The sequence below is a fragment of the Pseudophryne corroboree genome, chromosome 7, assembly GCF_028390025.1.
Source record: "Pseudophryne corroboree isolate aPseCor3 chromosome 7, aPseCor3.hap2, whole genome shotgun sequence".
In the NCBI taxonomy this organism is placed as follows: Eukaryota; Metazoa; Chordata; class Amphibia; order Anura; family Myobatrachidae; genus Pseudophryne; species Pseudophryne corroboree.
Genome location: NC_086450.1, coordinates 91,470,623 through 91,497,040, shown reverse-complemented (window position 1 = coordinate 91,497,040; position 26,418 = coordinate 91,470,623). Strand labels below are relative to the sequence as shown.

Here is a 26,418-nt window from a genome sequence, read left to right as displayed (position 1 = left end):
AATGAACAATATACTGTATGTATTCAATAAATACGAAGGTTAATTAAAGATCACTAAATTGTGCATGCATTCCTTATAGAGAGAAGGGCGGATTCTTTGGTATGGGTTGTTGGGTCGAACCAACTTAGGTAGACACTCATTAGGTCGACCACTGAAGGTCGACATTGCCATTAGGTCGACATGCATTAGGTTGACATGGGCGTTCGGTCAATATGTACTAGGTCGACAGGTCAAAAGGTCGACATGAGGTTTTTGATTGTTTTTGGTGTTGTTTTCTCCATAAAGTGACGGGGAACCCAAATTAGTGCACCGTGTCCCCTCGCATGGCGAGCGAAGCTTCGGGCGAGGTACCTTGCTTCACTCGGCACAGATTACCGTTCCAATCGTAGTCCACGGTGCTCGTTAAGTACGAAAAAGCCAAAAATTTTTTTTACAAAAGTGAACTCGTGTCGACCTTTTGACCTGACGACCTAGTACATGTAGACCTAATGCTTGTCGACCTAATGGCATTGTCAACCTTCAGTGGTCGACCTAATGAGCGTTGACCTAAGTTGTGTTGACCTTACGACCGTAACCCGATTGTTTTCACAGACACCAGCGAGTATACAGTACATGTGTAGAGGGGAATTTATGCATTTTTTTGCTTATCGTCGCCTGCTTCGGACAGCTCTTTCCTGGGTCACACTTTGCATGAAACGATGGTTTCAGGGCGGTAACTGGGCAGCGATAATGTGCTTGCACAGAACTGTTCCGTCTAGTGCGAGTGTCGTGGGCATGAAGCTGGAGTTCCATACAAGTCCCATATAGTCTCGTGTATGGAGAAGGGGAGTCTGTTTCAGGCGGCTCTCTTGCACCTAGCAATGAGGCTGGTACCTTTGCAGATGCTAATAATGACAGTTATGGCTGCGGATAGAAAAACAGTGGGCTTCCAGCTTGCAGGCGCCCCCAATCCCCGCATTAGCTCTACGGAAATGCATTAGCATAATGGAGAAAATCTTTGCGTCCAACTCCCAATCGGCCCTTCTGTGAGCTGAAATAATATTCCTGGGAAACAGCCGTGGAGGCAAACATCAGGCTCTGATGCCAATTTGTCTACACACTGTGAGCCATGTTGCAAAGACCGCATGGTGGTTGGGCTGCAGCAGCAGCAGTGAGTTCAGCAGATGAATGCACACATAATTTAATGCTGCTTTCAGATTATCACATTTTCCAGCCAGAGGAATTAAAATCAGATTTATCCTGATCAAATTATATTTAGGCAAAGAGATACTGGACACATCTGAATTGATGTTCTGCTAATGTGTCAATAGAGCCCAAATTACCCACCCAGAGCTGGAAGTGGCAGACAACATAAACCTTAGCTTGCACGGGCAGGGTTACATTACAACTTTCATATTCGTCCAGTTACACTTATAGCACCAACGGATCTGTGCTAGAAGCAGTATGGATTGCTAAAACGAATCAGTGCTAAAAGCAGCACGGATTGCTAAAACGAAACAGTGCTAGAAGCAATACGGATTGCTAAAACGAATCAGTGCTAGAAGCAACACGGATTGCTAAAACGAATCAGTGCTAGAAGCAACACGGATTGCTAAAACGAATCAGTGCTAGAAGCAACACGGATTGCTAAAACGAATCAGTGCTAGAAGCAACACGGATTGCGAAGACTAATCAGTATGGATTGCGAAAACGAAATCACTGCTAGAAGCAGCACGGATTACTAAACCGAATCTGTAATAGAAGCAGCACGGTTTGCTAAAACAACTCAGTGCAAGGAGCAGCACGGATTGCCAAGACAAATCGGTGCTAGGAGCAACATAGATTGCTAAAACGAATCAGTGCTAGGAGCAGTACAGATTACTAAACCGAATCTGTAATAGAAGCAGCACGGTTTGCTAAAACAACTCAGTGCAAGGAGCAGCACGGATTGCCAAGACAAATCGGTGCTAGGAGCAACATAGATTGCTAAAACGAATCTGTGCAAGGAGCAGCACAGGTTACTAAAACAAATCAGCGCTAGGAGCAGCACGGATTGCTAAAATGAATCATGCATGCAGGTACAAGGCAGATTTCAGTGATATCACCTTCTGAAAATATAAATGATACTTACAGACAGAGATTCAGAGATGTATGCAATGCAGTAACTGAGCATGCTCCAAAGTGGCACTGTGTATACGTAGGGATGGATTAGCAACAGCGAGTGCACAGAGAATTTCTTTGCAACATGAGTGGCAGGTAATCAGCGTTTGGTGGAGGTAACAGTGTATGGAAAAATGCAGGCATGTTGGGACCATTTTCTGGGCGTGCTAAAGTCAGCCACTACAAATTCACTCACACCTGGAGTAGCCCAGGTTGCTCTGTCTGAGACAGTATATACTTATTCATACTTGCCTACATTTTCAGTCTCCTCTCCAGGAAAATCCCGGAGAGGAGAAGCTGCTGGAGGCTTCAGGGGCAGGGCCAGACTTACATGTCATTAGGCCGCACCCCAACCTGAGAAAACAGCCGCGATTCGCAGGTAGGGGGCAGGGCTAAATGCATTGATCTGCGGTTTTAGCCCTGTCCCCTCTACCCGGCAATGCAATTTTGGCGACTTTCTGCCCATCCTGCCAACTTCACTAGGAAGCGGATGGGATGCGGGAGATTTGACCCCTCTTCCTTGGGTGCAGTGGATGTGAGTCATTAGCCTATTTTTGCAAATGCACAGCGAGTGAAATCGCATCTGAAAATGCATTTGCCTATATCTATGAAACAGGTAAGGGGAAGCACAGAGTACTGGAAAAGTAAGAGCTGCAAAACAACTGCCATCGCACCGACACTAAAATGCATCAATTTCTTTTCATATGGACAACCCTTCATTAGACTCACTTATAACAAGATTATCGTTTCTAACCTTTGACATGTGCCAATAATGCTACATTTTTTTTTAGAAATGACAATGTGAGGTGTGACAAACACAAGGGAAATGAAGTTTGCTCTATCTAAATATTAACACTAAGAGGAGAAATCACACACACATACAGACTTACTGGGACTGAAGCAGGTATGTGTACATTGGAATTTGTGATTGAGGCAGGAATAGCAACAGGCATGGTTTGTCCATTAGGTAGATGTAACAATAGAGGAAAAGGAGCTGGAACTGGTCTGAGGATAGAAAAAAAAGCAGGGTTCTGACCTTTAAAAAAAAAAAAACAAGACAACCGCAGACTATGCACATCAGAAAGTTAGGGGACAGAGAGAACTGTACATGCTGCCTGTAAGAGTAGCGGTATCTAGCTGATAATTCAGCAAATGCAGACTGGTCTGAAACTGAATTAAACATATAGTGGCAAGTTTGCATTTAAGACCTCACCTGAACGAGACAACAGTTTATGGGTGAGATTTATCAAACCTTCTACAGAGAACAAGTGGGGGTGTTGCTCATAGCAACCAGACTCTAGCTATCATTTTACAGCATGTGCTAGATAGAAGTTACCTAGAATCTGATTGGTTGCTATGGCCAACACCCCTACTTATCTTCATTAGAAGGTCTGATTAATCTCCCACTTTGTCAGTAAGTGTGAATGCACACCTATACTTTACATAGGGGGGTATTCAATTATGTCTGGATTTTTCAGCTACCTATTCAATTCCGGAACTTTGCGGCCACTTTTTCCAACAACGAGGATTCGACTTAACTTTAATCTGCATCCGCAGAATATAGTTGAAAACAGGCCAGTTTTTTTGACCAAAAAAAAAAAGGGGATCTGCAAGTAATTCGCCGTTCCACGTGTTTACAGACAGTGCTGGATTTTTCAACAGTCGAAAAATCGGCACTTTGATTGAATAGGTCCAATGTAAATTCGACCTAAACACGGGCGAAAACAGATGTTTTTCCGAGTGTGGGGAAATTTGACACTAATTGAATACCCCCATAATGTTTTAAAGCAAATGTTAATACAAATTTTCCACACAATGATTTACACAGTGAATGGCATAGAATGTAGATCACTGTAATGTAGACAAAATTTCCTGACTGAAAGAAAACAGTAAAACATAAATACATACAGTACTATACAACTGTTTTATGCAGGTGTGGAAAAAATGCTGCAAAGTAAGAATGCTTGAAAATAAAATAGAATATTGATAGGTTGTTTTTTTTTAGCAATTAACAAAATGCAAAGTGAATGAACAGAAGAGAAATCTATATCAAATCACTATTTGGTGTGACCACCCTTTACCTTCAAAACAGCATCAATTCTTGTAGGTGCACTTGCACACATTTTTTTTAAGGAACTCAGCAGGGAAGTTGTTCCAAACATCTTAGAGAACTAACCACATATCTTCTGTAATCCCAGACAGACTCGCTGATGATGAGATCAGGGCTCTGTGGGGGCCATAATCATAACTTCCAGTACTCCTTGTTCTTCTTTACACTGAAGATAGTTTGTAATTACATTGGTTGTATGTTTGGAGTCGTTGACCTGCTGCAGAATAAATTTGGAGCCAATCAGACACCTCCCTGATGATATTGAATGATGGACCAAATCCGCAACTCCATTTGCTGAAATGCAGCTCCAAATTTGCAAGGAACCTCCACCATTCTTCACTGTTGCTTGCAGATGCTCATTCTTGTACCACTTAACAGCCCCTCAGCGAACAAACTGCTTTCTGTTACATCCAAATATTTAAAATTTTGACTCATCAGTCCAGAGCACCTGCTGCACCTCAGTTCCTATGTTTTCATGCATAGTTGAGTCGTTTGGCCTTGTTTGCACTTCGATGGTATGGCCTTGTGGCTGCAATTCTTCAATGAAGACCATTTCTGTCCAGACTTCTCCGAACAGTAGATAGGTAAGTATATACCTGGTTCCCACTGGTTTCTGCCAGTTTTGAGCTGATGGCACTGCTGGACATCTTCCAATTTCAAATGGAATGATGCGTCTTTCATCTGATGCACTAAGTTTCCTTGGCCCACCACTGCGTCTACGGTCCTCAACGTTACCAGTTTCTTTGTGCTTCTTCAAAGTGTATGAGAAGCACATCTTGAAACCCCAAGTCTGCTTTGAATCTTTGCCTGGGAGAGACTTTGCTGATGCAGTATAACTACCTTGTGTCTTATTGCTGTGCTCAGTCTTGCCATGGTGTATAACCTATGACATGAAACATTCTTCCACAACCTCACCTTTGTAGCAGAGTTTGGCTGTTCCTCACCCAGTTTTAACCCTCCTACACAGCTGTTTCTGTTTCAGTTAATGACTGTGTTTCAACCTACATATGAAAATGATGATCATTATCATGCGTTTGGTATGTTTGGTAAATCATACACTATAATCCTACAAAATCCCTGACTTTGTGCAAGTGTACCTAGAAGAATTGATGCTGTTTTGTAGGTAAAGAGTGGTCACACCAAATATTGATTTGATTTAGATTTCTCTTCTGTTCATTCACTTTGCATTTTGTTAATTGATAAAAATAAACTAACCCTTCTATTTTTGAAAGCATTCCACACCTGCCTAAATCTTTTGCACAGTATTGTATACAGTATATCTTTTAACTATATTAAAAGTGAAAGCAAATAGGGTCATTTACAAAGTGCAAGGCATTCACTGTGTGTGCAAAAGCAGCTCTGGAAGCGTGTGGCTCACAAGCCAGCCCTTGTGCAGATGTTACCCTTTTCATCTGAGAGGCAAACGCATATAATGTAATTATGTGTGGGGCACATATGCTACTGTAGGGACTTAGAGATTGGGGTCTCTTGACAATGAGTTATAAGCTTAAATGTTTTGATGAAAATATGAATAAATTCCCCATGTTTTATTTGCTAGATATACACAGATTTGCAGTACACAACTGTTAACGCCTATAACAAAATGCTTTCTGTTTTGTATAGATATATGGCATTATTATTGGCACGCAGCTGGTACCATGTACAATATAGGTGGGCATATTTCTTTTCGGTTTCATTTTAAAAGCAGCTCTGGGTCTGCCATTCACCTAGATTTTTACCAAAGTACTTGGGCTTATGGGGCCGTGTTTCAGGTGGAGCATCATCTTGGACAGGCGGAGCAAGCACCTAATTCTGCAGGGTCCTGCAGAAACGATATTTCCTTTTGCACAGTAAGGCTCTGAAATTAGATAAAGGAGTGTTTCTTTCCATATGAAGAGGCCCACGGCCATTTCTCATCCACAGAAGTAAACTGCAAAATGGAGGACTTTTGCAGAGCTCATCGGGCACGCTTTGTAAATGATCCCTAAATATACTTGCATAAATATTTAAAGATTTATTTAATTAGCGCTGGGTTCTAAAACCCGGCTCCTATGATCGTGTTTATGCCTGAAAATGAAAAAATAAATGATTTTACCTGCAAAACACGACTAGTAAAAGCATTACCCATTTAAATGAATGGCATAAACATGATCGGAAGCGTTTTAGAACCTGACAGTGCATAAACATTAAAATTAGGTATAGGTACTGTTATTAGAACACGTACCAAAACATTTTTTATTCAGTCAGTTTAACATTTCTCTTTTCAACATTTAACACAACTCAATTTTCTCTTTTTGCTAGAAGTGAAAAAAAAAAATCAGCATTAAAAGTTGATTTTGGAATAAGGAATATTAAGATGCGTCTCAGCTGACAGGACTACCCCATCTATCCTAGCTATTGTGCTGCAGGCTGAGAATATAAGGAGACTGTCTCCTGTGTCAGGATACTCACACTATGGGTCTATTAGAAGGTGGAGCCTGGGTGATTACAGTGCTGGATGTTGGTGAAGGTATTGCCGGTTGTATAATAACACTTGAGTCCGAATTTGTAAGCAGCACGTTGGGAACTTGTAGTGATGGGGAACGAACAATGGTAGATGTAGGCCGAGCAGTTGGCAATGGCACTTCCTACAAAACAGAAAGAGAACAAGTTAATGTGAACAAGTAGCTGTACTGTGACTAAATAGGGTATGCAATTAAGTTGCCGGCAGTCAGGATCCCGGCGGTCAGGATACCAATGCCGGGATCCCGACCGTTGACAATGCCGACCGCCGGAATCTCAGCTAACAAGGGCTATTTCAACTCGTGGGTGTCCACGACACCAATTGAGTGGGAATACAACTTGCGGCGAGCGCAGCGAGCCTGCAAGAGGACTCGTTGCGCTCGCACCACTGCCGGTATACTGACGATCAGGATGCTGTTGTCGGTATACTGACGTCCGGCATCCCGATCGTCAGTAAATACTACTGATCCCCTAAATCGGATGTCTCAGAATGATTTAGCAGCTGGGGTCCATAATGCCGCTGGAGTATTGAGGATCGTTAAAAGAGAAATTCTATTGCAGGTGAAAATCCCAACATACTATAGCTTATAGGTTTGCCAACCTTTTCATCGCTTGTGGTGGACTCTGGATGAGGTAATGGACTGTCTTGATGAGTTGTTTCAACTATAGCTGGTTCTTCAATTTTGCTTCTTATAACAGGTGTTACTAGAGGAGATAGATCTAAGGGCATCTGAAAAAGAAATGGCCACATTGTACATTAATTTCTATGCAGAAATGTCAGATTGCTTAGTTTGGTTTTCTTCCCTTATCAATGACATTAAATAAAATATGCCATTGAAATTGCATCTAATGAAAGCTTACCTAGTCATTTCTCATTAAACACAACAACTCAGACATAACTTAATATGAAGCTATGTCACATTTTAAGGAGCAATGCTCCAGGTGACCATCCTTTCCTTATTCAGATGTCCAACTGCTTTGGGTTCCGCAATACTGCCCTCTCATAGTGGTTATCCAACCTTTTTTACTGCTCCTTTTCTATACCACAAGGTCTACCTCCCCCTCACTCCCTCTTCCTGTTGGTGGTTCCTGTTCCCCAAGGCTCTGTCCTTGGCCTCCTTCGTTAATTATTGCATTGGCTCCTTCGGCCTACAATACCACCTTTATGCTGATGACAGACAAATTGCTTCTTCCCAGAACACTCCCTCCTCCCCACTTGCCCTCATCCTCTTCCACCTTACGCTGATGATTCAAAAATTACTTAACCTCCCCTGATCCCATCTACCTTCATACTCACCTACAACAGGATTATTTTCCTGTATGTCCTAGGGCTTTCTTAAACGTGTCTAAGACACAGTCTGAGTTTAGAACTCACTCTTTTACCACTATTCACTGTCCAACGGTGACAGTGGCATCTTTAGAGAGAGCATGTGAGTGTGAAGAACAGTGAAGAGAGAGAGGCACCGTACACAGGACATCTAAGTAAATTTTAAAAGATCTTCTTGATGGAATAAGAAATATCAAATAGAGCAAATTATATCGCACTGATCTTTAATGGTCATAGTATAGAATTGTATGAGAGAACCGTTGGTGGTGCACCCTGAGTCAGAGGTTAAACTATATTAAGAATAAAGAGAAAGAAGACTCTTGTTTGAGCACACTCTTGGTATTAGTCAATAGAAGAACTAGTTTGGTAGAGAATTAAAAGGGATTTTTTTATTGGGTCTTTTTAATAAATACCCAATAAAAAATCCCTTTTAATTCTCTACCAATCTAGTTCTTTTATTGACTGATTCCAGAGTGCGCCCAAACAAGAGTCTTCTTTATCTTTATGCTCAATATGGAATAAGAAATATCCAAATATTCTGCCTTTATGACTTGTACAGACCTAATGGTCTTAAAAACATGAATGATGGATATGAATGTGACCTGTAGGAAGCCCTATAGAGCGTGGCACAGCATGCAGAGTATTTGCATTACTGTATAGGACTCATGACCTTATGTACTGGTACTTGCTGAATGCATTGGAAATAAATGACATTAAATTACATGGGGTATATTTACCAAGCGACTATTTTCAGGATTAAAGCTGCCAATAATATGAAATGCCAAACCAGGCATGTTTTGCAATATTATTTCTGTTTTACATCCTACAAGCAACATTGCTGCATAATACATTTACCCCATGTATGCAATATAACAGACACTATTTCACTTTCAGGACTCACATCCAGGGTTGGCCAGCACATCAGCCCTTTACTGTGAAGCCAATTACACTAACAAGTGGTGCTGTTGTATCCAATTGCGAGACTGGGCTCTGTTCCACAGCACAATACCATGTAAACCCCATGCACCTTCACTGGCTCTGAAGGAAGCAGAAATTAAATAACTGCACAGATTAAGAAAGCTCTAAAAACATAGAACATAGTGAAGCATTTGTTGTCATCGCAAGGCAGCTCAAAATCCTAAAGTGCCTGTTGGTAGCTAACTTGCATAAGCACTGTACAGTACAGTAAGTTGCATTATCTAAGCATGTCCAGGAGAGTAAGATTCCGGGGTGGCATAAGGGGAGTTGTAGCTTTGTACAGTATTAATCAAATTGGGAGTGTGTAAGTAAGCCATACTGGCCCCACGGATTACCAGCAACATACTCTGCAGAGCAAGAATTGAGGTCAACCCCTGGCAATTAGCCACCTCCAACCCCCCCCCCTCCCCTCCCAACACACACACACACACACACACACACACACACACACACACACACACACACACACACACACACACACACACACACACACACACACACACACACACACACACACACACACACACACACACACACACACACACACACACACACACACACCTAACCTGATGTAATTCCAAAAGTGGATTGATGGAGATTTAGCATTTAATCACCTATGCACTCTGTGGGCCTGTGCACTGTGTGACATTTATACAATGTACTGCATTCCATAAAAACACTTACACAACTGTGCAATTGGAACCTAAACAGTAAACTAGGATCCTGCAGCACTGCACACAGAGAAGCATTTACGTTTATTTTCTAAAGCTTTAAATATTTCTTTTGTTTTGTCCTAAATGAGACAATTATGTTTACAATACAGTATTTTAAAGGATCTCAAACTGTGAAATTGTTTTGATCAAGTTACTTGCTAGTGCATGGGGTTCAACAATAGGTAATACCAAATAATAAAGGTGCTAGGTTAATTTACATAAAGCAAAATAAAGCAATAAAGTCACGTGTTTATATATATCCATAACTGCAAAAAAAGGTAGTGAACATTTATAGAAACAAAGTAACGGAAGCTCTCCATAGAAAGAAGCACTTTGAAATGATATCCAATTGGTTTTATTGGCTTTAAGACCTATTCATATCGGCACTGCAAGCAAGTCATGATTGTAACTAGTATTTATGTAGGTAATGTAATCTGTGACTAGACAGGGAACTGTGCAACTGGATTAAACAGTTTAATCCGAGGTTCAGATTATGCAGCAAGTAAATTTAACACAGCAGTTAAACGTGTCAGTTCTACGCATTAAAAACACTATCAGATATACTGTATGTATAATCGGCATGACCGTAGATCAGGCAAGTGTAAATGCTTTGTCCTTGCCAAATTACCTGTGGTCTGCATTCATACAGTATAATACTGCTTTCAGACCACACTAGCTGGGTCGCACATGGGATTTGTGCATGTGTACACCCCAGGTGCGACCTCTTTCAGACCAGCGGCCCCAACCCGGCTTATTGCCGGGTCACTGACGTCACAGTATCACGTACAGGGGCAGTTCCTGGAGACATCCTCTCCAAGAGCTGGCTCTTCCTATAGTGTGAACGGGTGTGACCCGGCTAATCCATTCACACTGCACCGCAGCCCGGGTTAAAGCCGTGTTCAACTCCGGTCACCACACGAGTTGAAATACCGGGTAGTTCAACCTGGATTGTTTCAGACTGTGCCGCAACCCGGCTTGCTGCGTGTTCACGTGCAATTACCCGGGTTATTGCTGGCGGTCAGAAAGGGGTATAACAGTGCTTGTACAACAGGAACTCAGTATTTGCATGGCCTGTTCTGTGACGCCAAGAGGTAAAAGATAACCAAGTAATTGTTCTGGCACTGATTATGAGCTAGTTCTGCTAACAGCAGCCAATGAAAAAGGGATAGTTAATCCCAATGCAAATGATTATTAAAACCCAAAAAAATTAGCGCTAATAAACTGGATGTTTAAAATGACATACATTTATTACATATTCCACACAATTGATTGTTGCAACAAATATCTAAAAATATGATAATGAGGGCATATCAAAGCACTGCTTATATTTGATTAATTAAAATCATGAATATATGAGCTGGGACTTGTAGCTCATCTTTGGAGTGTAGCCACAGTCCTGGGAAATAAAGATGGTGCAAAGATTATATTACCTGCTGTATTGGAAGATGCGAGACCTCTGATGGCTTGATTATGGGCTCCACTTTGTCCTAGTGAAAGCACCGGTCCATCGCAAATGTCTACTTGGTCTCAATATTCCCTGTTTGGACTTCTAGGCTTATCTCTAATTGTAAAGATGAATCCAATAGCCTGCCCAACTCTCCACCAACACGTTTCACTGCGTGCCACAGCTTTTTCAAGGTGCATCTTTACAATTCCCAGCTCATATGTTCATGATTTTAATCAATCAAATATAAGCAGTGCTTTGATATGCCCTTATTATCATATTTTTAGATATTTGCTGCAACAATCCATTGTGTGGAATATGTATAAATGTATGTCATTTTAAACATATCCAGTTTATTAGCGCTAATTTTTTTCGGTTTTAATAGCCAAGAGGTAAAAGGTCTGGCTTTCTAGTAACTGTGATAACAGAGGGGTAACAAATGTAGGCGCTCACTACACTTAGGGCAAGGTGGCTTGCTCTGCTAACGGTTACTATCCCCAATCAATGATGTCCATGCGGTTACTAAATTAAGCAAATATTGGGAAAACATGTGAAACCCACCCAAAAAATGTGTTGACTATGTTGACTATGTGTGTGCGTGTCGACCTTTTGTACCTGTCGACCTTAAGCACTGTCGACCTTTCATCTGTCGCCCATATGATGTCTACCTTGACACTGTAAATATATCATCCGGATAGAGAGTACCCAAGTGCCACTAGCCTTAAACTAAAGCAAAATAATTGCGGCTATACCACACACTTAGGATGTCACTCAGAGCATGCTTATTGTGACGTGAAATTGCACAACATTAGCCTGGGGTCTAAGGGGTCTATTTATGAAGCAGTGGATAAGTGAGCCAGTGGAGAAGTTGCCCATGGCAACCAATCAGCCACTACGTATAATTTTATAGAATGTACTTTAAAAACGTTACCGCAACGCCGATTGGTTGCCACGGGCAACTTCTCCACTCTTTTCACTGCTTCATGAATAGACCCCTGAGTAATTCTTCTGTTTGTTGTTTAAGGGGTGTATTCAAAAATTCATTACCGGCAGCTTTTTTCTGACAAGTCGGGAAATCCGTCTGACCGAGTGTACTGTCGGAAGCATGGCCAAACCCGACAGGTTTTATTCCCGCTTCCGACAATGTCAATTCGACATTTAAAAAAGTTGGATTGACACTGTCGGAACCGGGTCAAACCTGTCGGGTTTGGCCCGGCACTGAATAGAGTGCTGTCGGATCCTTTCCTTCGGAAAGGACCAAACAGCTATTGAATACAGCCCCAATTAATGACCCTGCCAGTACCTCCCAGCATCTGGTGATAAACCTTTATGTCTGTACTACTGATGTGCTCTGGGAATAAATAATATAGCAGACTGTCTGCACACACACCCATCCTGTCCCTCCGCCTGAGTGCAGGCATCAGTTTTCAGTTTGTCCGCACACATGGGTGGCCAAATTGGACATAGGCAACTGGTCTGTGCTTAGGTACAGCGGTGGGGACACACGGTGGCCTGTTATCTGTTGGCAGATAAGCGCACACAAAGAAAGAAGCTAAACTCTTTACCATAGTTACAAGTTTACCAAAAATCTATTGTTGATCTTTTCAAGTGACATTTATACACCGAAGCTGTATTCTAATGGTATTTTCAAATGAATAACAGAAAGGATGAATGTTGGGGTTCAAATAATATGCTTGTACTACCCGAGCATCACAGTTTCAGCACTTCTGGCTGTTGGTAAGTTCCAGGCCAAGAAATGTTGAATCAGAGGCCATTATTTTCTCTCCTCAGATTGGAGAGAAACATGAATTATTAAAGGGTTGGACAGCTGATCCAAACGCAAAACGTCTGCGAGTCACTGGGCCCCTCCCCCGCTAAGGCTTTTAGTGACAATAATTTATGTACCTTCTTAATGTCATCATCAGAACCCTTTTTGAAATCATTTTCAAATGGACTTGCAAGCTCATTGAACAGGCCTACTTCCTCGCAGTTCTTCAGGAACCGAGTCGGTGTTGGTGTTTGATCTGGAAATTCAGAGAAAAAGAAATGAAATTACAATTTTACATTGTACCAGCTAAAATTACTGTAATTGCAAAGGAGTTTCACAATTTTAAAAATGTTCTAAAGGTTACAGACCAAGGTACTCATATTCTAATGCAGAATAAATGGAAATGTGATGTAACAGATTATGGGATTCCTGTATCTATAATCAACGCATTTGACCTGTGCTTTCACTTCAATTTCGCTCTGGAATACTGACCTGCGACAATTACACTGTCATTCCGAGCAGGTCCAAACTTCAGTGTCATCTCATGTTTATGCTTGTGTACGGCCAAATGATCTTCATTGGTAAAACGCTGGGGTTAAAAAACAAACACAATGAAAGAAGCTTGTTAAAAAAAAAAAAAAAAAAAACCAGCAAAAGCATTTTTGGATTTACTATAGTTGTTTCATTTGTTATAATACTGCTGGATTGCGGATGATGTTCTGCATGGAAGGGAAATACAGTACAGTAAATAGTTTTGGGGTTTTCCAAACACATTAACAAACAGCATTTCCTGCTATAAGGAAACAGGTTACTCCAGCGAGGCAAATCTAGCTAAGTAAGGTTAGGTGGAACATATTAAATTAAAAAAGTAGCCACAAAAAAATACATGAATTAATTTGCATAAATTAATGATGCTGTCCCCCTTGACCAATTAAGGGCTTCCCTTTGTTAGAAAATATTGGCACTTTATAAATAATCCATGCATTATAATTAATCAATGTACCAGGTGGAATGGAGATACCGTCTCAAGATTTACTGGAAGATTCTACAGTGTCCATTGGTTTTGCCTGGCTCTTTATCCATAGGAGCATATGACTTGTCTAACTACAGGAGTGTCCTCATACACAATAACTGTAGTAGCGCCAAAAAGGTCCTTCTCGGCACACCAAGACCCATGTATTCGGCTTGCACGGAGCGTCTTTTTTTGCTCAAATGTGCAGTAGACGAAATGCAATGTGACAAAACCACTTCACAATTAATTGTGCAACACTTGTATATCTGTGTGCGACTGTCTCTGAATCTCTATACAATGTTATACAATGCAGCGGACGCAGCTAATTTTTCACACAAGTTCCGTTGTGCTTCATCTGCGCCTTTGTACAAATTTAACACTAATTCCTGTGCGGTTAAAGTCGCAGGCCGGTGTCTCTGGTACAGATTGAGTGGGGCAGATATAACAAGTACAGAGAGAGTTACATTTGGGTGGGTTATTTTGTTTCTGTGCAGGGTAAATACTGGCTGCTTTATTTTTACACTGCAATTTAGATTTCAGTTTGAACACACCCCACCCAAATCTAACTCTCTCTGCACATGTTACATCTGCCCCACCTGCAGTGCACATAGGGGGTAATTCAGATTTGATCGTAGATGTGCTAAATTTAGCACATCTACAATCAGTTACTCTGACACGCGGGGGGACGTCCAGCACAGGTGTAATCTGCCCCGCATGTCAGGCCCTACCTTTCCCGCACAGGTACAAAAGGGATACGGTCGTTAGGTCGACACAGCTTAGGTCAACAGTCATTAAGTCGACCACTGAAGATCGACATGTGTTAGGTCGACGTGGTCAATAGGTCGACATGTACTAGGTCGACAGGGCAAAAGGTCGACATCTAGTTTTTTTTTATTCCTTTTCATACTTAACGATCCACGTGGACTATGATTAGAACGGTAACCTGTGCCGAGCGAAGCGAGCCATGCGAGGGGACACGGTGCACTAATTGGGGTTCCCCGTCACTTTAGAAGAAAACGATGCCAAAAACAGTCAAAAAACCCATGTCGACCTACTACATGTCGACCTAATGACAATGTCGACCTAAGCTGTGTCTATCCAACGACCCATACCCGGTACAAAAGCATCGCACAGCGGCAATGCTTTTGTACCTGGCGAGTAGCTCCCTGCCAGTGCAGCTCCTACGCTATGGCAGGGAGCTACTGAGCTACTGGCAGCATCCCGGTTCGCAGCGGCTGGGTGTGACGTCACGCAGCTGCCACGGCCCACCCACCCAATGGTCTGGACACGCCTCCGTTGTCCGGACCGCACACCGCCAATGGCGTTCTAACACTGTTGGCACTCCCCCCACGACTGATTGACAGGAAGAGGCGATCGCAGCCCAGAGATGCAGATAGCATCTCACTGGGCTCCCGGGGTGAGCACTCGCCCTGCGCGTGCGCACTCCACATCGCTGCAGCGATCCAGTCTGGATTAGTCCCATGGTTTTGCCCATTAGAGGAAAATGTTGTTTTGCAATCGAACTTGAATTAGGCCCAAAGACCTTCAATTTGGTCTATGATGTGCCCTGTTCAGAAAACGGCATCATAGAAATATGTCACTCCTAAAAGTCCTCCTTCTGCGATTGATATCTATACAAGATGGAGTCCACGTAAATAATTTAATTAAATAAAACAGTAGTTTTAAAGGGATCAATATTTGACTTTAAATTTTTACTATTTATCTATTCAGGAACTGGGGGATAGGTTGCACTAGTTTGTGTTTCTGTCATGCTTAATTCAGAGGGCATGTATACTTACTTTAGGCGTGCTTGGTCATGGTGAGTGACACTAGGATTTGATTTTAATTGCAATTTACTGCAAATTAGTCTAGCCTAGTAGTCTAGAACATGTTTTGTTTTTCTTTTGTATGCTACAGTATACCCGTTCCACCATATCAATTATTTTGGAGGCTCCATATGTATCCTTTGGCAATGGCTACATTTTACTGTATATATGATTTGTTGAAAATAGAAACAAAATAAAAAAAACACAGAAATAATACTAACACTGGCGAGATAAAGACAATCTGCGCTAAGAGTAAAAAACTCCTCAAGTCTCTGTTTCAGTTATCATATACTGAGTGTTCCATAATTCTCTGTGATCCAATGCAATATCTTGGTCACCTCCTATATCAACGATTTTCTGTCACGATCCTATAAACCTCTCAGGGGATGTTTTGAGTGAAATAACACTACTTACATATTATTTCACTCTCGCATGCGATGAAAGGTTTCTTTACAAACCGTACACCACACTGGCCCCTTCACTTCAATAAACGTGGGAAACTTACATTATATTTCTCTCCGGCATACACAAAGGTATCTTTCGTACTCCAAAGATCCGTCAAAAAGCTTTCATTTTCTTAAAAACCGCCACAACGTAGCATATCATAAAAAGTTCATAAAATACCAAAACAGTCTATTAACAATGGTGTAAAATTTGGATCAGTCGGCTCACGGTGGAAGAGCAAGGAATCACCGGCTTTAGCATCCGCCTCTGCAGCAGGCGTACACATGCGACTGATGGATCTGCTGACTTGACTTCCCTCCTCCTTCGACTGCCGTTCCTGAAGGTACGGGTATGATCAACGCGTTTCAGAGACACCGCTCTCCTTCCTCAAGATTGTTAATAGACTGTTTTTGGTATTTTATATCTCCCCAGTGTTTGTATGCTTTTAAGGAACAGGTGTTGGTTCCTATCATAGACAATTAGCTGCTCTAGAGTGTGAGGGAGAGCGCATGATTGAAACCATTAACCATTTGTAGACAGAAATAATACTATTCATCCACATTAATATAATATTTCTCTTGGAAAATAAGATTTTACTTACCGATAAATCTATTTCTCGTAGTCCGTAGTGGATGCTGGGACTCCGTAAGGACCATGGGGATATAGCGGCTCCGCAGGAGACAGGGCACAATAATAAAAGCTTTAGGATCAGGTGGTGTGCACTGGCTCCTCCCCCTATGACCCTCCTCCAAGCCTCAGTTAGGATACTGTGCCCGGACGAGCGTGCATAATAAGGAAGGATATTGAATCCCCGGGTAAGACTCATACCAGCCACACCAATCACACCGTACAACCTGTGATCTGAACCCAGTTAACAGTATGATAACAACGAAGGAGCCTCTGAAAAGACGGCTCACAACAAGAATAACCCGATTTTTGTAACAATAACTATGTACAAGTATTGCAGACAATCCGCACTTGGGATGGGCGCCCAGCATCCACTACGGACTACGAGAAATAGATTTATCGGTAAGTAAAATCTTATTTTCTCTGACGTCCTAGTGGATGCTGGGACTCCGTAAGGACCATGGGGATTATACCAAAGCTCCCAAACGGGTGGGAGAGTGCGGATGACCCTGCAGCACCGAATGAGAGAACTCCATGTCCTCCTCAGCCAGGGTATCAAATTTGTAGAATTTAGCAAACGTGTTTGCCCCTGACCAAGTAACTGCTCGGCAAAGTTGTAAAGCCGAGACCCCTCGGGCAGTCGCCCAAGATGAGCCCCCTTCCTTTTGGAATGGGCTTTTACAGATTTTGGCTGTGGCAGGCCTGCCACAGAATGTGTAAACTGAATTGTATTACAAATCCAGCGAGCAATCGTCTGCTTAGAAGCAGGAGCACCCATCTTGATGGGTGCATACAGGCTAAACAGCGAGTCAGATTTTCTGACTCCAGCCGTCCTGGAAACATATTTTTCAGGGCCCTGACAACGTCAAGTAACTTGGAGTCCTCCAAGTCCCTAGTACCCGCAGGTACCACAATAGGTTGGTTCATGTGAAAAACAGAAAACACCTTAAGGAGAAATTGAGGACGAGTACTCAATTCTGCCCTGTCAGAATGAAAAATTAAGTAAGGGCTTTATATATGATAAAGCCGCCAATTCTGACACACGCCTGGCTGAAGCCAGGGCTAATAGCATCGTCACCTTCCATGTGAGATATTTTAAGTCCACAGTGGTGAGTGGTTCAAACCAATGTGACTTTAGGAAACTCAAAACAACATTGAGATCCCAAGGTGCCACTGGGGCACAAAAGGAGGCTGTATATGCAGTACCCCTTTTACCAACATCTGAACGTCAGGCACTAAAGCCAGTTCTTTCTGGAAGAAATTCGACAGGGCCGAAATTTGAACCTTAATGGACCCTAATTTTAGGCCCATAGACAGTCCTGTTTTCAGGAAATGTAGGAAAACGACCCAGTTGGAATTCCTCTGTAGGGGCCTTCTTGGCCTCACACCACGCAACATATCTTCACCAAATGCGGTGAAAATGTTTTGCGGTTACATCCTTCCTGTCTTCGACCAGGGTAGGGATGACTTCATCTGGAATGCCCTTTCAGGATCCGGCGTTCAACCGCCATGCCGTCAAACGCGGCCGCGGTAAGTCTTGGAACAGACAAGGCCCCTGCTGGAGCAGGTCCTTTCTTAAAGGTAGAGGCCACGGGTCTTCCGTGAACATCTCTTGAAGTTTCGGGTACCAAGTCCTTCTTGGCCAATCCGGAACCACGAGTATCGTTCTTACTCATCTCCCTCTTATGATTCTCAGTACTTTTGGTATGAGAGGCATAGGAGGGAACACATACTCTGACTGGTACACCCACAGTGTTACCAGAGCGTCCACCGCTATTGCCTGAGGGTCCCTTGACCTGGCGCAATATCTGTCTAGTTTTTTGTTCAGGCGGGACGCCATCATGTCCACCTTTGGTTTTTCCCAACGGTCTACAATCATGTGGAAGACTTCCCGATGAAGTCCCCACTCTCCCGGGTGGAGGTCATGCCTGCTGAGGAAGTCTGCTTCCCAGTTTTCCACTCCCGGAATGAACACTGCTGAGAGTGTTATCACATGATTTTTCGCCCAGCGAAGAATCCTTGTAGTTTCTGCCATTTCCCTCCTGCTTCTTGTGCCGCCCTGTCTGTTTACGTGGGCGACTGCCGTGATGTTGTCCCACTGGATCAATACCGGCTGACCTTGAAGCAGAGGTCTTGCTAAGCTTAGAGCATTGTAAATTGCCCTTAGCTCCAGTATATTTATGTGGAGAGAAGTCTCCAGACTTGATCACACTCTCTGGAAATTTTTTCCTTGTGTGACTGCTCCCCAGCCACTCAGGCTGGCATCCGTGGTCACCAGGACCCAGTCCTGAATGCCGAATCTGCGGCCCTTTCATAGATGAGCACTCTGCAGCCACCGCAGAAGAAACACCCTTGTCCTTGGAGACAGGGTTATCCGCTGATGCATCTGAAGATGCGATCCGGACCATTTTTCCAGCAGATCCCACGGAAAGGTTCTTGCGTGAAATCTACCGAATGGGATCGCTTTGTAAGAAACCACCATTTTTCACAGGATCCTTGTGCAATGATGCACTGATACTTTTCCTGGTTTTAGGAGGTTCCTGACTAGCTCGGATAACTCCCTGGCTTTCTTCTCCGGGAGAAAACATCCTTTTCTGGACTGTGTCCAGAATCATCCCTAGGAACAGTAGACGTGTCGTCGGAAAAAACTGCGATTTTGGAATATTTAGAATCCACTCGTGCTGTCGTAGAACTACTTAAGATAGTGCTACTCCGACCTCCAACTGTTCTCTGGACCTTGCCCTTATCAGGAAAGCGTCCATATTTCTTTTAAGAAGAATCATCATTTCGGCCATTACCTTGGTAAAGACCCGGGGTGCCGTGGACAATCCAAACGGCAGCGTCTGAACTGATAGTGACAGTTCTGTACCACGAACCTGAGGTACCCTTGGTGAGAAGGCAAATTTGGACATGTAGGTAAGCGTCCCTGATATCCAGTGACACCATATCGTCCCCTTCTTCCTGGTTCGCTATCACTACTCTGAGTGACTCCATCTTGATTTGAACGCTTGTATGTAAGTGTTCAAATATTTCAGATCTCACCGAGCCGTCTGGCTTCAGTACCACAATATAGTGTGGAATAATACCCCTTCCCTTGTTGTAGAAGGGGTACTTTGATTATCACCTGCTGGGAATACAGCCTGTGAATTGTTCCCAATACTGCCTCCCTGTCGGAGGGAGACGTTGGTAAAGCAGACTTCAGGAACTTGTGAGGGGGAGACGTCTCGAATTTCCAATGTACACCTGGGATACTACGTGTAGGATCCAGGAGTCCACTTGTGAGTGAGCCCCCTGCGTGCTGAAACTCTTGAGATGACCCCCTACCGCACCTGAGTCCGCTTGTACGGCCCCAGCGTCATGCTGCGGACTTGGCAGAAGCTGTGGAGGGCTTCTGTTCCTGGGAATGGGCTGCCTGCTGCAGTCTTCTTCCCTTTCCTCTACCCCTGGGCAGATATGACTGGCCCTTTTGCCCGCCTGCCCTTATGGAGACGAAAGGACTGAGACTGAAAAGACTGTGTCCTTTTCTGCTGAGATGTGACTTGGGGTAACAAAAGGTGGATTTTTCAGCTGTTGCCATGGCCACCAGGTCCGATGGACCGCCCCTTTATACGGCAATACTTCCATGTGCCGTCTGGAATCTGCATCACCTGACCACTGTCGTGTCTTCGTCTGGCAGATATGGACATCACATTTACTCTTGATGCCAGAATGCAAATATCCCTCTGCGCATCTCGCATATATAGAAATGCATCTATAGTCAATAAAATCTTGTCCCTGTCAAGGGTATCAATATTTTCAGTCAGGAAATCCGACCAAGCCCCCTCAGCGCTGCACATCCATGCTGAGGCGATTGCTGGTCGTAGTATAACACCAGTATGTGTGTATATACTTTTAGGATATTTTTCAGCTTCCTATCAGCTGGCTCCTTGAGGGCTGCCGTATCTGGAGACGGTAACGCCCCTTGTTTTTATAAGCGTGTGAGCGCCTTATCCACCCTAAGGTGTGTTTCCCAACTCGCCCTAACTTCTGGCGGGAAAGGGTATACCGCCAATAATTTTCTATCGGAGGAAACCCACGTATCATCACACACTTCATTTAATTTATCTGATTCAGGAAAAACTACAAGTAGTTTATTCACACCCTACATAATACCCTTATTTGTGGTACTTGTAGTATCAGAAATATGTAACACCTCCTTCATTGCCCTTAACATGAAACGTGTGGCCCTAAAGGAAAATACGTTTGTTTCTTCACCGTCGACACTGGAGTCAGTGTCCGTGTCTGTGTCTGTGTCGACCGACTGAGGTAAATGGGCGTTTTTACAAGCCCCTGACGGTGTCTGAGACGCCTGGACAGGTACTAATTTGTTTGCCGGCCGTCTCATGTCGTCAACCGACCTTGCAGCGTGTTGACATTATCACGTAATTCCTTAATAAGCCATCCATTCCAGTGTCGACTCCCTAGAGAGTGACATCACCAATACAGGCAATTTGCTCCGCCTCCTCACCAACATCGTCCTCCTACATGTCGACACACACGTACCGACACACATCACACACACAGGGAATGCTCTGATAGAGGACAGGACCCCACTAGCCCTTTGGGGAGACAGAGGGAGAGTTTGCCAGCACACACCAAAAACGCTATAATTATACAGGGACAACCCCTTATACAAGTGTTTTCCCTTATAGCATTTTTATATATGTAATCATATCGCCAAATAAGTGCCCCCCCTCTCTGTTTTAACCCTGTTTCTGTAGTGCAGTGCAGGGGAGAGCCTGGGAGCCTTCCTCACAGCAGAGCTGAGCAGGAAAATGGCGCCGTGTGCTGAGGAGAATAGGCCCCGTCCCCTTTTCGGCGGGCTCTTCTCCCGGAGTTTGTGAGATCTGGCAGGGGTTAAATACATCCATATAGCCTCAAGGGCTATATGTGATGTATTTTAGCCATAAAAAGGTATTATACATTGCTGCCCAGGGCGCCCCCCCCAGCGCCCTGCACCCTCAGTGACAGTTGGTGACTGTTGGTGAAGTGTGCTGACAACAATGGCGCACAGCTGCAGTGCTGTGCGCTACCTTATGAAGACAAAGTCTTCTGCCGCCTGTTTCTGAACCTCTGGACCTCTTCAACTTCGGCATCTGCAAGGGGGGTCGGCGGCACGGCTCCGGGACGAACCCCAGGGTGAGACCTGTGTTCCGACTCCCTCTGGAGCTAATGGTGTCCAGTAGCCTAAGAAGCAAATCCATCCTGCACGCAGGTGAGTTTACTTCTCTCCCCTAAGTCCCTCGTAGCAGTGAGCCTGTTGCCAGCAGGACTCACTGAAAATAAAAAACCTAACTTAAACTTTTATTCTAAGCAGCTCAGGAGAGCCACCTAGATTGCACCCTTCTCGTCGGGCACAAAAATCTAACTGAGGCTTGGAGGAGGGTCATAGGGGGAGGAGCCAGTGCACACCACCTGATCCTAAAGCTTTTATTATTGTGCCCTGTCTCCTGCGGAGCCGCTATATCCCCATGGTCCTTACGGAGTCCCAGCATCCACTAGGACGTCAGAGAAATATACATTTTGTGTAAGGAATTAAATAACCAAAGTATGTGGATTATAATTCTTGCGTGCAAAAGCCAACTCCCCCACTCCCTTCTTACCTGGCCGCATCCAGGGGCAGTGCATACAAAAGGTCTGTCATCACTCATATTCCCCAGGTCCTTGTGATTACCTGCCGGAGAAAAGACACGTACTGTCACATAACTAGAACTTTAGTAAAATCCGTAGGAAATCTAGGAAGACATTACTACATATATTTATGTATGCATTTCACCTTTGTTAGGTCATTTTCATGCCAAGCTTCTTCTCCACTTTACATGCTATAACATTTCTCTCTTCTGTACTGCATATTTTGGTGACTTATAAATAAAATAAACGGAATAACATAAGACAGATGTTCATAGGAAATTACAGCAGTTTAAAGAGAGCAGAGAGCAGGAGGTGAAAAGTTCTAACAACCTTTTCCTAGTCTTGCTTACCTCTCACCAGACCTTATGACTCTCCGCCCCCTTCCACACCCCTTTTGTTTCTGCTGACGAGTGTGGTATCATCATTTCAGCTCGCTACCCCCGGGGTAGCCAGACGCTTTAACACTTTATGCAGCTAAACCTGATTACTATGGGTGCAATATGCACGATAACGGGGGTCACTTTAGAAAGGAGATTGGCCGTGATATATCATTTGAATACCGCCCAAATTACACAATGGGGCATGAAATCTACTAACTACCTACTAACAATGTTGTTGTTTTTTCCTTTCTGTGATGAATAGGTTAATATGTATCCTTTTATTGCAGTATACTGTCAAGTGTTGGTATAAAAGTATTCCTCCAGAGACCTGTTTATTATATCAGACTAGTCTATCACTTCTCTAACATGTTGCTAAGAACAATTTATTTATGATTAAACAGCAAGATATCTCATCTTGAAGGGCAAAATTTTAGACGTGATTTTTAGAGTGAACACTATGTAACCCAGTGGTTCCCAAACTGTGTGCCTAAGCACCCTGGGGTGCCTCGGGGCACTTGCAGGAGTGCCTCGGAATTGATGGCTCAGGACCATTTCAAATCATTTATGGTCAATGTAATAGGCAAAACCAGTGCTGGCAGCTGCCAATCTCAAAATATGTGGACAAACATAGGTTTACTTAATTTTGTATTTTTTTCTAAGTTTCTCAATAAGACAAATCTGGCCTAGGGGTGGCATGAAAAAAAATTCTGATACTCTAGGGTGCCATAATTCAAAAAAGTTTAGGAACCACTGGAGTAACCTGATTCCATAAGTAATAAAGACTATCTCCATTACAGAGCTTAGACTGGTGTTACTGGCCTTCAGCATACAAGGGGTTTCTGTATTTGAAAGGAGTTTTAATTAACTCAAGTTCCTGTGCATAGCTATACATTATATACTGGGTGGTCAAAATATAGTAACAATTGGTGTGGCTGATGCCTTCAAGCATAAGATCTGATGTTGAAGTGACCTGTTTCTGATTGTTAGCAGAGGGTTTAAATTGGCCCAGGGGCTGGCATGCTTAACAATAATTTGCTATCTAGGGAAGTGTGAGATTTCAATGTTTGGACAGTAAGATCCTGGATGACAAAAGAGTTAGTGCAGTATAGTGGGGTTTAAAAACTTTTTAGTGCTCTCTGCCCGACCTTTTGCGCCAGTCTTATTTTTACCTACACCTTAATGCAACAAACAGTTTTGTTATTAGTTGATAAATAGAAAAACGTGGTGATTATTTCATTCATTGTATAATGCCCACATGACCCATCGGGTTCATATATTAGTGTGTAAATCTGGCTCTTATACTAGTCTGTGCCTCCGCAGCCATTGACCTCTCTGCACACCACTAATCTACATGCTTCTTGGACTTTTTAGTTGCAGGATAGCCTGACAAAGTCTCCTTATTTTATGGGCTTTGGGGAACATACAGATAAAAAGGTATTCCAATAGAAGTAACAGTTATGTATTCAAAGGTTTTTGTTGTTTTAGTTTGTTGCTTAGTACCAGTAGAGGATCTTGCCATGGGCAAGCAGGACATTTGCCCGGGGCGCCGCACCATGGCAAGATCCGCTACTGTGCCCCCTGCTGGTCCCCCGCTGTGAAGGGAACCAGATGCTACGCGTCTAGTTTCCCTTCGTGGAGGGGACCTTTGCCGTGCGGTGCACGATGACGTCATCGCGCACCGCACAGCATTGTGGCACAGACGCTAGGGGTCATAATTGACCTCTAGTGTCTATGCTGATCCGACGAAATGAGCGGCGCTGGCGGAGGTCTGCAGCGGTCTGGAATCAGGAGCGGGAATAGTAAGTATACATTTTTTCTTTTTTTCCCTCTTTCAGCTGCGCTACAGGGGGCACAAATGGGGGCGTAACTGACCACACCCCCATATGAAGCCACGCCCTATAGATTTGTCCAGGGCGCCACAAGGGCAAGAACCGGCCCTGCTTAGTACCACTCCTTCCCAATATCAACAGCAGGATCCTTCCTCTGGGATTCATAGCATTGTCCATCTAAGACAGGCATTCCCAACCACGGTCCTCAAGGCACACCAACAGTACAGGTTTTAGTGATATCCAGGCTTCAGCACAGATGGTTAAATCAAAATAGTTACGGTACTAATTAAGTCACCTGTGTTCAAGTCTGGATATCACTAAAACCTGCACTGTTGGTGTGCCTTGAGGACCGCGGTTGGAAATGCCTGATCTAAGAGATAGAATTTAATTTTCAACCCTACTTGCTCATCAAACCTAAATTCCCGCCACTGTTACATGGATTTTATTCTAAGGCCAAACAGAGTTCATAGGTACCAATATAAACCACAATTTTGATGGCTATTTAGGGCATTTTAGGAACAATAAGCGTGGAAACACAGCATGTATGTGCCCAAGAAACCCACCTATCAACATCTAATCATGATCTAAGAAACACTGGGGCAAATGTATTAACCTGGAGAAGGCACAAGGAAGTGATAAACCAGTGATATGTGCAAGGTGATAAAGGCACCAGCCAATCAGCTCCAATATGTAAATTAACAGTTAGGATCTGATTGGCTAGTGCCTTTATCACCTTGCACATATCACTGGTTTATCACTTCCTTATGCCTTCTCCAGGTTAATACATCTGCCCCACTGTTCAAAAGAAAAACAAATTCAGTGATAGGATATGATTGTTATCCTGCATGGTGCCAATGGTGTCCAGTGAGATTCGGGGTTTTTCTGATTAATGAGAAGTCAGCTATTTGAGAATTGGTGTCAACTTCAGCCCTAACCAATCAAGTACAGAGATGGGATACGGTCAGGCGTTTGGGATCCCGATAACAATGCCAGAATACCGAAACCGCTCAGAATGCAGATGCCGGCATCCCGACATGGATTGAAATGCCGGCGCCGGAATCCCGATCGAGATCTGCCGGACTCCACACTGGTAAGGGAGGGAAGGGGGGGGGGGGGGGAGGATAGGTTTGGGCTACAGGGGGAGGGTTAGGGTTAGACATCCCAGGGAAAGGTTAGAGTTAGGCTGCAGGGGAGGGAGGGTTAGGTCTAGGTTGCAGGGAAGAGGGAGTAAGGGTTAAGGAGGTTACGGGTAGTTTACTTACTTAATAGGTGTTGGGATCCTGAGCGTCGTGATACCGCTGTCGGTATTAGGACTGCCGGCATCCAAAGTGCTCGGTTCCCGATCCCATAGAGATAAACTGCAACTATACTTATAATGCAAAGCAACACACAAGAAACTATGAAATTATGAGTTAGCATAAGATAACACTCATTGGAATGGGTGTAGTACGGTATGCCGGTGTCCGGGATCCCGGCAGCTGGCCGAGCGCAAATGAGCCCCTTGCGGGCACTGTGGTGTGCTACGCTATTTAGTCTCCCTCCAGGGGGGTCGTAGACCCCAAAAGGGTGAATAGGTGTCGGTATGCTGGGTGTCGGGATTCCGGCGTCGGTATACTGAGCGCCGGGATCCCAACAGCCGGCAAACTGAA

General features: G+C 43.7%; 1 protein-coding gene across 5 annotated transcripts in view; it reads right to left on the bottom strand.

The window, feature by feature from the left end:
• The window catches only part of ATF2 (activating transcription factor 2), a 127,275-nt gene that overhangs the window by 83,682 nt on the left and 17,175 nt on the right, over positions 1-26,418 (bottom strand). For 3 of the 5 annotated variants that reach the window (XM_063933409.1, XM_063933405.1, XM_063933406.1), the window contains exons 2-7: positions 22,533-22,603; positions 13,474-13,570; positions 13,119-13,237; positions 7,353-7,481; positions 6,701-6,876; positions 3,030-3,144 (exon numbers count right to left, since the gene is read on the bottom strand). In XM_063933409.1, coding sequence (XP_063789479.1) covers positions 3,030-3,144; positions 6,701-6,876; positions 7,353-7,481; positions 13,119-13,237; positions 13,474-13,570; positions 22,533-22,580 — 684 coding nt within the window. In that variant the 5' untranslated portion in view covers positions 22,581-22,603. Of the gene's footprint in view, positions 1-3,029; positions 3,145-6,700; positions 6,877-7,352; positions 7,482-13,118; positions 13,238-13,473; positions 13,571-22,532; positions 22,604-22,705; positions 22,791-26,418 lie in introns of all 5 variants that reach the window. The other 2 variants (XM_063933407.1, XM_063933408.1) reach the window with 1 other exon arrangement.